This window comes from Hemibagrus wyckioides, linkage group LG03, assembly GCF_019097595.1.
Source record: "Hemibagrus wyckioides isolate EC202008001 linkage group LG03, SWU_Hwy_1.0, whole genome shotgun sequence".
Taxonomy (NCBI): domain Eukaryota; kingdom Metazoa; phylum Chordata; class Actinopteri; order Siluriformes; family Bagridae; genus Hemibagrus; species Hemibagrus wyckioides.
In genome coordinates this window covers 29,771,709-29,786,997 of record NC_080712.1, presented here as the reverse complement: position 1 = coordinate 29,786,997, position 15,289 = coordinate 29,771,709, and the positions used below count along the sequence as shown (strand labels likewise).

The 15,289-nt window shown below is 41.2% G+C and overlaps 1 protein-coding gene across 1 annotated transcript in view; it reads right to left on the bottom strand.

Annotated features, from left to right (window-relative positions):
* Positions 1 to 14,299, bottom strand: part of LOC131351081 (MAM domain-containing glycosylphosphatidylinositol anchor protein 1) — a 200,064-nt gene extending 185,765 nt beyond the window's left edge. The window contains exons 1-2 of the mRNA XM_058386253.1: positions 13,606 to 14,299; positions 12,674 to 12,763 (exon numbers count right to left, since the gene is read on the bottom strand). Of these exons, the coding sequence (XP_058242236.1) occupies positions 12,674 to 12,740 (67 nt within the window). The 5' untranslated portion in view covers positions 12,741 to 12,763; positions 13,606 to 14,299. The remainder of the gene's footprint in view (positions 1 to 12,673; positions 12,764 to 13,605) is intronic.
* Between the last annotated feature and the right edge of the window lie 990 nt (positions 14,300 to 15,289).

Genomic DNA, 15,289 nt, shown 5'->3' with positions numbered 1-15,289 from the left:
CAGATGTGAACCGAGGTCCTACTAAGCTGCTCTCCGGAAGTTAAACGGGGCTTTTACCCTCGCACTGGGCCTACTGTGAAGTTGAGAGCCTTGTGCCAGCTTGAGAGAAAATTCCAGCTGTTGAGTAGAGCAGAATTTACACTTCTTACACACCTCCCAAAATACAGCATATGACAATATCAACAGGATCGTGATGTAACACATGACAAGGCAGACTAAATGTTTCTGGTCTAGAATGGAGATTCAAACAGGACACAATCTGGACCGGTCATGACAGAAACGCCCCCTTTTGCAGCCCTTGTCAGTGACTAAACATTCTTCACAAAAAAAAATGTTCACGTTGTCCCTGAGTCGGAAACCACAAAAATCAGTACAGTTTGATTTTACATGCTTTGGATCTTATGATTTGCTGTTCCGCTTGGACAGAAAGAAACAATTTATAGCTAGGCTAGGCTCGGCTACTGTTTGTCTAGGCTAAGCTATTTCACTATGTACGCTCGCTACCAAGGGCACAACACAATGGCCTCCTTAAACATACATAAACAATACGTATGACGTGGTAGCTTAGTGGTCACGGTGTGGGACTACTGATCAGAAGGTTGTGAGTTTGAATCCCAGTTCCATAAAGCTGGCACTGTTTGGAAGGCCCTTAACTCTCAATTGTTCTGTTGTATAAAAAATGAGATTGCTCTGGAAAAGGGCGTCAAACGCTGTAAATATAAATGCATGATGCGATTCAGCCACAGGACAACAGAACAGACTACTAACATCTGCGTGTTAGAAATAAACTCTTTTAAAACAAAGCAATTCTTTATTTCTTTACAAGTGTAACTTATCTAAACACCAAGTCAGTATTTATTCCTTAAATTTCTTATTATCTTTTACCGTCAACTTTTTGCATTTGTTAAGTTTTCTGTTTACTTATTAGCACACGTTTCCTCACCATCCTGCTTTGTAGTAGCTCCGTTCCGTTTTTTTGTCACATAATCAATAAACATCAGGTCCAGAAATTGTCAACGCCCGTCTAGTTGCAAGCGTTCTTTCTCCGTACACCGGAGATAAGAGTTCCGAATCGATAACGCCTTTTGTGTTCTTCACATTTTAATCTCCCCGTCACATAGGTGGAGGTTTATCACGGTGGCATCAGTCCATAAGGAGAACAGAGCTACGCTGCAATGTAATGTAAAGGTGCAATGTAAAGCTACATGTTGCTACTCTGCTATGGTGAAAGAGAAATAAAAGAATTAACGTCACGTCACGTAGATTCCTATTACCTCAGACCTCCTTACATAGACTTACTAGCCTCTATGGCTCTATATATGTCCATCACACAAAACTGGACAATGACCAACAACAGAGGGAAAAAAAAGTCATTCATGTTGCACAGGCTTTCGCTGTGTTGTCTCAAATTGTGTGCAGATTTTGTGTACTACACCGAATTCTCCTGTGATACTGTTTCATAATTGTGTCAAGATAAAGCACAAGCAATACTGTATTCTTAGTGTTTACATTTCTAAGAATTTGTGTTGACATTTAAAATTTCAGCTACTTCCATTTCTAGTCAGATCATAACAAGTCCTGACCTGTTCCTCATGTCCAAAACTATAGAAATATTCTGAATGTGTCATAAATTTAAGTCTTCTCCAGTCATGGATATGGTTTAGATTGCATAACACAACATTGACCCTGATAGTGAGGTACAAATCAATAGTAAGCGACGGAGATCCGTGAGCTCGCGCGCCACAGATTGTTCAGAAAACATGATTCAGATATCCTGAGGTAGTTCGAGGGGCTTTCTATTAAAACTACTAAATTTCTACAAAAATGTGGGGGAAAAAAGTATTATGTAGTCAGTCAAATTTAAGAAAAAAAATGCTTATAGTTTAGAAAAAGTATGATAATTTGAGCGTGTATTTTGTATAAAATCAAACACCGAGTTCACGTCTGAGCTGAGAATCCAAACCAACATCAATGTTGTTTCAAAATGAATACTGCTTTATTCTATTAGACGGTTTAATTTTTATAATATGGTTACGGATTAACTCAGCGCTAACATCTTCATATGATCCTGCGTGAATTTCCCACACTCGCGTTAAGAAACGCATTTAAAGCAGTAAAATCATGTTTTGCTACCCAGCCTAATTTTTTATGTAAACTATACCCGATATTTTCTGAAATCTGATCACACATTTTAGACACCAGACACAGTATTCATCACATAACCAATTAAAGTTGATATTTCAGCTTTTTTTTACGAGTGTAATCGAGTCTGATTTTTTCCCCACCTAAACGTACGGTATTAGTCATTATTCATTACTCAAGGGGGGATTTTTTTCGCCTAGCCGTGCTCAGATGTGTGCAAGATGAGGCGCTGGAGTGTAAACGGAGAGTTCGTCTGACTCAGCAGCGTGTGGGAGGCATGAAAAGCAAAAGGCAGCTTTCACAATAAATGGCAGGAAAGCATCCAATTACATAAACGTCGGCGCAATCAAAGGGGTACTGAAACCCATGATCTTGTGCGGCACTTCCAAAGCAATCAGGAATCTAACAAGCTACAGGCGCTGGGCTATTCCCAAGAAAACAGCCCATTTTGAGCGCAAACGTCATTTTTTAGAAGAAGAGCACTCAGGAATTGCGGATGTGCATGCATCCAATGGAATATAAAGCTTGCTCACGATTATAGTAGAGAATCCAAATTTAAAGAGAATAATTGAAGGCAAGCTGTACAAATATGTCAAACTGTCCCTCCGTTATCTTCCCTAATCTCAGCAGGCAAACACGACAATGAGCCTTGCAGGTTCGAAGCGCATGGATCGAGTGTAATCTCTCATCAAAACTCAAAGAGAATATGTGCGATAAATCAATAAGCTGTAAAATATGCATCAAAGGCTTCCGTCGGCGCCGGTGAGCTTCCGTCGTGGTGAAGAAACGTTTCCACGCCGCCGTCTTCGCTGTCAGTGACTTCGAAATGGTTTTCAGAGCATCATCACTCAGTAGGAGCGAGTATATAACGCACATTATGAGATGTTTTACTTCTTTAATCCATTTTTTCCCCACTATATCCAATTAGTATGCTTATCACAATGACAATGGAAGACTAATGGAAAACTCATCATGTCTCAACTCTAACTCTCTAAATATACATTTGGTTCCACCAACATTTTTTATATAGACGCAAGATAGCTGCTGTGCGCAACCTACATTCATTTAAAACGTCTAAAACTCAACGTGGCGTGTGTAATAGCAATGTCAGAGGCAGAAACTGGATACAAATTCATTATATGACACAAATACAAATACTATTCACTGTTCATCTGGTTGAGATGGGACTGGTGAATCAGGACAGGAAACCTCTCGAGGATGGAAGGAAGTCCACCTTCATTCAAGTCCCCATGAAATCAAAACTGAAGCTTGATAGATAGATAGATAGATAGATAGATAGATAGATAGATAGATAGATAGATAGATAGACTACAGTATATTGCCAAAAGTTTTGGGACACCACTACAAATTCAGGTGTTGTTTTTGGCCCCTAAGTTCCAGTGAAAGGAACTCTTAATGCTTCAGCATACCAAGAAATTTTGGACAATTTCATGCTCTCAACTTTGTGGGAACATTTGGGGGATGACCCCTTCCTGTTCCAACACGACACCAGTGCAAAGCAAGGTCCATGAAGACATGGATGAGTGAGTTTGGTGTGGAGGAACTTGACTGGCCTGCACAGAGCCATGACCTCAACCCAAAAGAACACCTTTGGGATGAATTAGAGCGGAGACTGCGAGCCAGGCCTTCTCGTCCAACATCAATGCCTGACCTCACAAATGTGCTTCTAGAGTACTGGTCAAAAATGACCATAAACACACTCCTAAACCTTGTGGAAGCCTTCCCAGAAAAGCTGTGCATGTAAAGGCAGGCATTCCAAAACCTTTGGCAATATAGTGTAGATAGATAGATATGGTTAACTATAAGCTATGAGTGTGCTCCAACCATTTAAAATTTACAGTCTCTCTCTAGCACCAATAGGGTTGAACCATTTTCATGACATCATTCGGCATTTCCCTTTCACATCAGATTTTCTGTCCAATCAAATTTGGATTAGAACCCAGATCTAAGGGTAAACTAGCTATAAAATAATATATTTTTCAAAGAAGGCTCAATCATTAGGAGACAACACTCTCCTAATTTCACTATCATTCAAAGTCCTCTGTCACCTGCAAAAAAGGCACCCTGTGTCTCCTATGTGAAAATAATATTCTTCAACAAGATACTGTATCTCTCTAACAAAGGCATGTTTTGCCATTTTTTTGTGAGGAACTGTCTTGACCTGGCTCACTTTCTAGACATTACACTGTAAGAACTTGCAAGACGGCTGCCCCAGTTTCCTGCATCCTTTCTTTTCTACGCCCAACACCGTAACCGAGTCTTACCGATATTCAGGTCAAAAGTAAACTGAATTTAAGAGGTTGACATTTTGAGTCTGTTGTCATTTTGAGAATAATTAAATCATAGCAGTTGAGTTTCTATCAACATTGCTACTTTGACATTTCTGATCAGCATTACAGAGTAAAAAGAATGATATATTTAACGCTGAAAGCCAATTAAAACGTGCAAATTTGAATTCAGTATCAAAACCCAGACAACATAAAGCAGCTTCCTAAAGAAAGTCGCCACTTTAGACAACAAATACTTCGCACCAATGACTGAGACAGTGAAGACTGATGAGTATTTCTAATTATACTCAAATTATGTGAAGCAAACACTCTGAGATATTGATATTTCAGAGCTCACATGTACAGGGAAGCCATCGGGAAGCTGATTGAGCTAAACTAGCCAGATCTTTTGACGTTTATTAGCATGAAAGATTTGTGTTAAGAACATTTCAGGGATTTTTGTGTCGATTGTAGAAGTATGAAAAGTTCAGTATGTTTGCTAAGCAGTTGTTCGTTGGACAAATTATTTACTTAATATTATTTTCATCATTCCTACTTTTAGTCAAACTAGTCAGAGTATCAGCTCAGTGTCTTTTGTACACTTTGCATTACAACACATGTTTACATACTCCTTACTCTCCTCTTCTGGAGGAATTGTATTTGTGTTTATTCATGTTGTCTTTGTCTTCTATAAATCATTGTTTGAAGAAATCAACAAGGTTAGGTTATCCAACACCAACTGGGGACCAACTAGTCAAACAATTAACCAAGTCTCCACTCGCTCTACTATGAAGTCTTCAGTAGACGTTTTTTTCCTACTACTGGCTGCCATGGTAATAACATTCATCAGTGGGTGCTACAATTAGCAGTCGACTATACAACAAATCAGTTTTCTCGCCACTTAAAAGCAACATGCTCATAGGAAGTCACTCCTTATTTGCATAAACGTTTCTTAGCTTTGTCACAACGCTGGACACACCCACATCAAGCTGCCACTGGTTACTGGAATTCGCCAGCTTTCATTGAAAATGAATGATCTCTGGTCGCTTTGTCACTGCGAGTCGTTGTATGTGTGAATGTAGCGTTAGTCCTCTAGTTCTCACCGCATACAGTGTGTGTGTTGACCTGAGAAAGCAGTTCATGTGTGAAACTCTGCCATTTTCTACTATATTTAGTTCTGACCATGAAATATTTCTCCTTTGCTTTTATCTCGAGCACATGTTCTAGCATTTAAAAAGTGGAAATGGAGAAAACTGCTTTAAGATATTGCTTTATGATTCAACTATGGCATTCTGACTCCTAGGATCTGATAAACTTATCTGATTAAGCTCTATTTTAATGGCATTCACTGTGGCTTTAGGCAGATTGATGGCATTAACCTCTGCGGCGTTTGTTCAATATTTTTTACTTCTTAAAGCTGAGGTTTCAAAGTATACTACAGGCAAATGTCACTGGAATCTAGCTGCAATGGCATAAGAAGGATTTTCCCAGGCTCACACACACAGAAACTCCCTTAAGTGAATCATTTAGCAGCACGATCTTAGCTTCTACTCTTATGCACATGACACTCAGATGTATCTCCATGTACTTCAATGCTGCACCCGTGTTTATCCATGTGAACAAGTTTGCGAGCGCTGGGAATTTTTTTTTTTTTTTGCACACAAGTTAAAGCTGTGACTGTTTTCTCACACTCTTCTCTCAACCGTGATGAAAATTAAATCTGAACTGACGCTCAAGCGCCTTCCTACGTCTGGTCTACAGCCGTGCCCCAGTTCTAGTCAAAAAGTGACAGGAAAGCATTAATAATGCAGACAGCTTTGGAACAGGTTGTGTTGATACTGAATCGAGCAGCGAGAACGAAACAAAAAAGAAACGGGTAACCAAGGGGCGGGGGGGCATGGGTAGAGAAGGGAAGAATACAGCCGTCGTCGTTTCATCCCCATCGTTTCGTCATTTTTACGCTGATAAAAACGTGACGCGTCCGCGTGTTTTTCACGCTCAAAAAAAATACATGGCTTTAAAATGTATTAATAATGGTTAATAAAACAAACAGTGTTCTTCTCTGTGGCATTATTAAGCAGAAAACAACACAGGAGCTTGGAAAGCACCCAAGGCTTGTGTTCTCAAAGACATCTGTGTGCTTTTCCCTGCTGAATAGAAATGTCTGCTTGCTGCGGAAACACATCAAAACACTCATTCGAAAGCAACACCTCTCTCTCTCTCTCTCTCACACACACACTATATATCATATCTGTTGTCTCTCACCTCGCATGTTTGGGCTCGTCGAACAGCGACCATAGAGTAGACCTCTCAGTCTACAAACTTTACTGAATTGCATCGAATCGGTTGCTATTATTAATTGTCTTGGACAGCTAGAACGATTTCATGTGCAGCTTGCTGGTGTAAATGTTTTCGAAGTACAAACCATTACTGAATTACACCTGCAAAAATCCATATAAGGAAAAATAGGGCTGGAAAAATGACCAATAATACATCTCCGCCACTGCGGCACCTCAGCTGCTACACAAACACTACAAACACTTAACTTTTAATTAAATATTAAATATTCATACGTCTTCTTTTTTAGCTTTGTCATTTTGAATTGCTCTCGTTCAAGTAATTAACCAAATGAGTTCCTTAAAATGAAATAAATTTGGGGAACTGAACCCAACAGTGACATCATTAGTAACTAACGTTTTCAGCTAGCTTTAAGTTTGGCAAATGTTAGCAAGTTTTGTTTAAGTTTTCTGCTCAAATTTAGTGTACGCTTTAAAATTTGCTAGCTAGTTTTGTTTTTGTTTTTTTATTGTATTTTGTGCATGTTTGTTTTTTCGTTCAAATTTATAGCTTTAAAATTTCCTAGATAGCTTGAGGTTTTCTGCTTAAATTTGCCAACAAGTTTTGTTTATTAGTTTGTTATTTTCATTCAAATTCATAGCTTTAAAGTTTGTCAAATTTGCTAGCTAGTTTTGTGTACATTCCTAATCCTGACAAAAGGGTACGTGAGACAAATTGTAGCTTGTGTTTTAATTTTTTGCAGATTCATTAGAAACAATTAAAAAGAATTATTTTTGTTTTGCCAAAAAAGTGCTTTTTCTTGATTATGTTTAAGTGTATATAAATTCATTCAAATCATCCGACTCGTACTTTTACGACAAGACAGTTTCTCTGTCCTTTCTAGAGTTCCACAGAGGGTTCTAGATGGAAACTGTACAGTTAGAGATGCTGGGTCGAAATAAAGCGCTGCATACGTAAGGCATGGCGAGGTGCGGGAATATTGTGAACAGGTTTCTATTTTAATCTGCCAATCTATGCTGGAGTTATTGAGCAAAGCTTTCGACAAAGCGGAACAATCCAGAAGAGCGCTGCAGTAGTGCTAAGAGTGTTCCAGCTCATCAACTTTTAGCTGTTTTAAATTACCCAGAGTAATTGAAGCCTGGTGTAGTGGAAACCTGCTTTCTGTCAGTCCACAGCTGAAAGCAGTGCAGTGCTTCCCTATGGTTTTGGTCAATTATAAAGCTATCCAAAAATATTAGATCCCACCTGTGCTAGAGAACACAGTGAGCACACGCTGTCCTTCCACCAGCATGTGAGTAGAGCGCGAGAGCGAGAGGACGCAAGTAGAATGGAAAAAAGGACGATAAGATACGAGGGCGAGCGTAATGGAGAGAGCTTGGCACGGAGAAACTAATTACATGAAAACAAGCGAGCAATGAGGACGCGAGATGAACGGCTGGGAATTAAGAATGAGTAAGTGAGAGTGAGAAAGTGAGAGAGTGAAGAGAGAAAGGGATGTGTGTAGTAGAGTTTATGTGCCTCTCTCATCCTCATGCATTAGTCATAGCATGCCAACTGTTCTTGGACACGGCTCTTTACACACACACACACACACACAATGCTGTTCCATTCCATAATGCCAGCCGGACTCAAGCGCAAGAAAGGATTCGCTTTAACCAGAGTTCAATGAAAAGGTCAGCACTTGTAGGTAACCACTCATCACTAGCTAAAACCTCAGCAGTGGCCTTTCTCCTGCGAAACTTCTTTTTAAAAGGTTAGCGACTTGAAAGCGCTCCTCGGGTTTTTGTTCCGCCTTGAAAAGGAAGCGAGACGGATGGGATGGGAGCATGCTTTTAGACGAAGATACAAAATACACACAGTTAAAATGCGGTCCGATCACGGTTAAACGGAGTGCAGGGGATGCTACAGGGTTACAGGCTACAACTGATCCATCAGTCAGTCATTCGTCTTCATCCTGAGGAGCTGATCCGGGGAAAACTATGCATGAGGTGGGAATAGACTTCATACAGATGTCCATCTTTCAGTCACTCACACCTCGGGGCAATTTAGAGTCACCAATACACTTATTGGCATGTTTCTTAGAGCTTGCAGGACCCCAGAGAACCTTTAAGAACCCCACAAAGACATGGAGAACATGTGGAACCCTAGATACATATTAGCCCAAGCTTAGGGTTGTACCAAGGACCCTGGAGCTGTAAGACTCCGACACAACCTAGTATTTAGTTTAAGACTGGATTTAACAACCAAAATCGTGAAAAGTACTAAACCAGTGAATAAAAAGTGGGCTGTGATGGAAGAGGGAGTAAGAATCCATTCCATTTTTAAAGATCTGTATAAATAGCTGACTTAAAAAACTCCACCTGTGTATGATAAGGACATAAATATTGGCAGCCGGAAATAAGACTATTTGGCGTGCGTGCTAGAAAACTCCTGCTGTAAATGAAAAGTAATGTGAAAAGAACAAAGCAAGGGAATATGAAACTTTGTGATTGCGGGTGTCCGCTCTTTAATTAACTCCTCGGGCGTTTTCTTTCTTTCTTTCTTGCTTTCTCCACCTACGCCTCCGATGACTTCAGAGATTTTCGGGAGGAAATTCAATTTCGAGTATGATGACGGTTCGGGAAAGAAACAAGAAAAGTGTAGTCGACAAAAAGGTAACGAGTGCGGTGTAGTGTGACAGCTTTCTCTGGGAACGTGCAACGAGCCAGTGCACGCGAATCAGACGTGGAGAACAAGACAGGAATAGAAAAACAGGTGTGTTAGGATGGATAAAAGATTTCTGGTAACATATTGTAGCGATTGTTTTATATTGGTTAATGATGTCATGCTAAGAACATACACACACCCTGGACAGGAAACCAGTCCATACACACCAACACCAAGTGCAAATTAGTCTCCCAGTGCCTTCCTGGATACTGCATCCTACAGCCTGTGACCTGGAAATCAACAAACATCTGCCATCTTTAATAAGGCTCTTAAAAAGCTCTCTGAGAAATCAAGGAATGAGTAGCTTTTGGATCCTACGGAGTAAAACACACCACCTGTCCCATAAACACAAAATGAATCGTTTTTAATTAACTAAACGCTTAATAAACCTGGGAAATGTGTCATCGCTACCGTAAGTCGCTTTTCAACTAACTAAAGTCTCTTTAGAGTGACTGCTCTGTGAGCAAGAATGTCTCATTAGGTGAATACCAGGTTTCTCACTTCTTCCTGTCCTCATTTCCTTTCTGTACTTCCTCAGAGGGAGGACAGAAGAGAAGCTGGTAGGGAAAAGAAATGAGGAAAAGGAATAAAATGAGAAATTTTTGTGAGATGGGTGAAAAGCAGAGGAAACACACATACACACAGAGTGAACACATCAGGAGCTCAGGATCAATCGTCAGACCCTGGTGCTATACTGCTCTAACCACAGCGCTGCTGAATGTTCTCAGTAGTAAATAAAAGCAACAGTAGGGTAAAAAAGGCCTTTGATTTCTCCTGGTTGTAATGGAGCACTGAATCTACACTCCTCACTTCATGTGATGATGATGTTGATGATGATGATGATGATGGTGGTGGTGGTGGTGGTGTTGGAGAGCGCTGTTTAACACGTCTCTCCAAAATCCCCTCATCGATATTCAGCCGCTGACACTGAAGACCACAGCATATGATTTATATAATCAAACCGTTCAGTGAGTCAGACGGCTTTGCCCGCCGTGGTCGGATGAGGCCGAGTTATCCTGGAAGAGACCGCTCTCATCAGAATAGAAGGATAAAGGTGATCACGCAAAAGAACTTTGCATTGATTTGTAGTGATCCAAGTGGACTCAAACCGTGCCAGCAAAATCCCCCCTCCAGCATATCAGAGACATTATACAGCCTCTCTTTCTTTCCCTTCTCTCTCTCTCAGACAAGGACATCTGAGTTCGTCCCCCAGGCTGATGGATGCATGACCTATCCATTTGGGAGCAGTAATGCCCACTAGGCTCATTAGAGGCCAATTACTTGATTAATTAAGAAGCAAATTAAGGGGCAAGCCTAGCAGCACTTTATTAAGCCGAGCTGAGATAGGAACGGCTGTTAACGCTGTCCATCCTCTTCGACGTTCGTGGAACAAAAGAAAACGGTCAATTTTATGCCAGCACACCCTTCATCAAAGCTCTTTCACGGAATCGAATGAAATGGCACACGCTTTCAGAATACGCTCAATGAATCAGAATTCCCAGAATCCCGGAATCATGGCAGATGATCTCATTTCATCTCAGTTCAACAAACATTGTGCTTTGATTAGCGTCGTCATGTGGATGATCACACACTTACATCTCTGTTGATGATTGATGAAAATGCATTTCCGACTATTATCATCCACTGACTTCCAAATCCTAATTCTTTTTGTAAACAGATATGACGTCACAATTTCCCTCTTAAAGCAGACTCAATTTTATTTGCATAGCGTTTACAACAAAGCGGCTACGCAGAAACTGATACATTCAGGATATAAATTAGACATTTTAAATTTATCCCTAATGAGCAAACCAAAGGTCACCATGACGAGGATATACTCCCTATGATGATAAAAAAAAAAAAATTCTCCATGCCAAGGGATGCAGACTTGTTTATATCCTCATCATACATGATTGCTGTCAATCGTAGCCTTGCTGACCACAACAAAAAGAATCATCTGTAAAAAATTTTGGCTAAGCAGCGCTAGACGCTCCACCCAGTTCTTTGCTAACATCTTAAAAACTAGCGAGTGATAAAAGTCAAAAGTGATATTGACTCAGTGATGGATGTCATGTACGTTATTGCTCAGGGTCTTGCTGTGTGTATTTGCTATAACTTTTTATTTGGTGTCTTGCTAATCACACTGGAGATGATTTGGCTTTCTGGTGTAGGATGTTCGTATGCTGTATCATTCTCTCTGAATCTGCTGAACCATTCACACTCTCTAGTGTCCCAGTACCTCAGAATCCATTATTGTTGCTTTTGGGATCAATATTCTACCAATCCTACATCAAGTGACTTTTTCCATTAGTTCAATAGAAGATAGAGATTATTTTAACATCTGCGTATCTTAAATAAACTATGTGATGCTGGATTATTTGTCTTTATCCCTCTCTAAACTTGTAAAAAGTCAAGGAAATAAAGACTGGACTTTCAAAACTCGACGTTTTAACAGTGGAAAACCTCTGTATGAGTATGAATTAGATGTCACACTATTTAATTGTATCATTCTGGATTCTGGATCTTAAGGCTGGGGAAACCCTCAGGCGTACAGGGTGACGCAGGCCTACAGGAACCTTAAAGCTTTTATTAAAACGTGCATTTAACTGAAAGAGGCTAAGAAAAGACGCAACAAGTCTGATCACGGTACAGTTTAGTACTATTTTTACTGGAAGTTGGGTCTAGGACCTCTCTGTTCGCACGCACGCGCACACACACAAACTTCTTACCGTAAAGCCCTCGTGCCACTTCTTCATATTGTTTAACAAGATAACAGAACTTCCGCTGTGCAACCTAACGAGTCGTAAAGCGCGCGCGCTTAGCTCAGATTCTCTCTCCAAACTGGACTGACTGGAAACTTTCCGCCATTGGTCAGCTGGAGTAAATGGTTAATACCACAGGTGTGCGCTTTGGAAGAGTTTCGGCTCACTTTTCTTCTCATTCCCAAGTCAAAGTTTACGGTTAACTGTATTACGTAACACATTGTTGCATGACTAGCCTGCGTGCAAAAACAATCTTCACGCGCTGTACTTTCCTCGCGCTCAGCGTCTGCTTGAAATCCACCTGAAGCACGATTGCTGTGATTAGAATTAAATTCAAGCTTTTTCATTTTCAATATCACTTCCACTAGGCTATGTTGCATCACATTCCCATAGCATTCCCTTGCGCATTTTACAATTTCCAAGAGGCAGTTGCGCACACGCGCGTGCACGCACCAGTCATCTCTTCAAAGTTCTTACCGTAAACCCCCTGTGCTCGTGTGTAGCGCTGCAGGACGGAGAATAATAAAATCCAGAAAAGCTCCATGTTCAGCGGCGATGCCTCATCACCTGCGGAGAAGCCACAAGCACACAAGAGTAAGGCGCGCGCGCGGACAAATACAGTAGAGCTCGAAATCTCAAGTGATTCCCGGGGTTTTATCCGCAGAGCTTAAGGGCGGGACGTTCATATTCGAATGCGCGGATTATCTAAAAGATTACAGAGGCGGTTAGTAACCTGTGACCGGATTGAATATAGCAAATGGTTATTGTTTATGAAATTGGTGCGAGAGGTTCGTGCAGTAAGGAAGCAGGGATGCCAAAGTTGGCGCGAGGGAGATGATCCAAAAAAAAAAATCATGCCTAGTCTAATGTATCTCCAGTCATATTTCTTTTGCAATGTTAAGTTTGCTTTCTGCAGCAGAAAAAAACGGAAGATTTAAAAGGCTATAAATTATAAATAACTCGTGCATGAAACGCAACGTTCTAAACTTCAACTACGAGCGATTACAGCACCGCGCGCGCGGCATGCCTTTTCTCACGAGCTGTCACTCAGCCGGCTTCCATCGCGCGCTTTTGACAGCGTGCCTGCTCGTCCCGTTCCGCACGCGCCTGAACAGAACGCGAGAGATGGTTGTGCACAGCGCGTGCTTCGCCACCCGTTTCATGAACATTTCTGGCTGTAACGAAAACAAAATGTTTGTTTAAAATCGCTTAAACTATGTTTATACAGGCCTGTATACAAACAAAGACATCATTCTTCAGGATTTTATTTCATCTTTACGCCCGAGGGCTGTTTACAGTTTTTCACACTTTTTTCTGTTTAGGTTTGCTGTGCATGCAGGCACGTCCATGTTTGTCACTTTTGGAACTTGAATAATAAATATTATTAAATTAAAGCTAACAGGTCTTACCTTTTCCGGTGTGGGAGCTCCGCGCGACGCTTCCAGTTTAGTCAATGTATAACTCGATTCAAATAAGGCGACGCGAAGAAAATAATAAAATTAAATCCACTTTCAACACCAAAGCAAGCAGTGAAGAGTAACTCAAATATCCTGGCTCGTGCAGAGTCCAACGCGCGTTAATGTCAAGGCTCTCCTAGGCACGCGCTCGAGAGAGAAAAAAACAAAGCAACACCGGATTCCGAGACATTTCTTTCCGCAAAGTTTATTTTTCTGTTATTCTAATTATTGTCTTCAAAAAAAAACACACACCCAGCATGTCACATCCACATCACAGCGACTCCGAGATGAGTTCGCTTTTCTTCTTTTTTTTCTCACAAAAATCCCCGCAGTGGTGATAATACTATAGCCAAAGACAGATTTTTTTTGGTCTCGCGCTTGTCTTCGGTGTTATTTACGCGACGCGCGCGCGCCGTTACGACTCGCTGGATATTAAGATTCTCTGCGAGTCTGAAGGAGCGACTGCGTTACCGCTCCGTTGGCTACAGAGTGTGTGTGAGCGTGTGTTTGCGTGTGTGTGTGTGTGCGCGCGCGCAGACTGAGAAACGACGCTGAGTGAGTGCGCGAGGAAGGGGCGGACGCCAGAAACGTCTTCTTCTTTTTTTTCAGAACAGGTTGCTGAAGTGGGAAAACCGTCACGGACCGTCTTCTTCACTTTAGTTAGCTGCTTCGTGTCGCCTTTCAGTTTGTGTGTGCGTGTGTGTAAAAAAAAAGGCTGTCCGCGAGCTTTCGGTGATTTAATTGTTTGCCTGAGTTGAGCTCGAGAGCCAATTAAAGGCGCGCGGCTCTTGGAGGACTCGCGCCGGTTCCCCGAGGATCAATTAAATAAGAAAGTCGGTTGGTTATGGGAGGAAAAAATCACTATCTCTGTCAGCCCTCCACTTTTCCACTTTTCCATCCAACTCCATCTCATCAATTTCTTCTAGTGTGTTGTCTCAACTCGACTGGTTAAAGGGGGGGAAAAAAAAGGAAAAAAGAAGATCACGTGCTGTGAGTGGCCACAAGGCGGCGTGTTTTAGCTAATCATTCTCTATATTCTGTCTGTGACAAGATCTTGTGGTATGGATAGTCTCATTCCTCAACATTCAGTGCACTTACAGCAGGGAGGAAAATCCAGCAACCTCAAGCATAATAAAGAATAACCATTTTATCTTAACATTTTAGATATTAGCAAGAAATCCAACATTAACATAGTGATGACTGCAACCACTGGACTTAAACTTTCAGAATGCAGTGCAGGTATGAGGACAAAGAAGAAGGAGTATCCTTTATTTGTCACATACACCAATCGAGCATAACATTATGACTACCTGCCTAATATTATGCTGGTCCCCTCTACTGCTGCCAAAACAGCCCTGACCCATCATGCACTGTGTATTCTGACACCTTTCTATCAGAACCAGCATTAACTTCTTCAGCAATTTGAGCAACAGTAGCTCATCTGTTGGATAAGACCACATGGGCCAGCCTTCTCTCCCCACGTGCATCAATCAGCCTTGGCCACCCATGACCCTGTCTCCGGTTCACCACTGTTCCTTCCTTGGAGCACTTTTGATAGATACTGACCACTACAAACCGTGAACACCCCACAAGATCTGCAGTTTTAGAGATGCTCTGATCCAGTCGTCTAGCCATC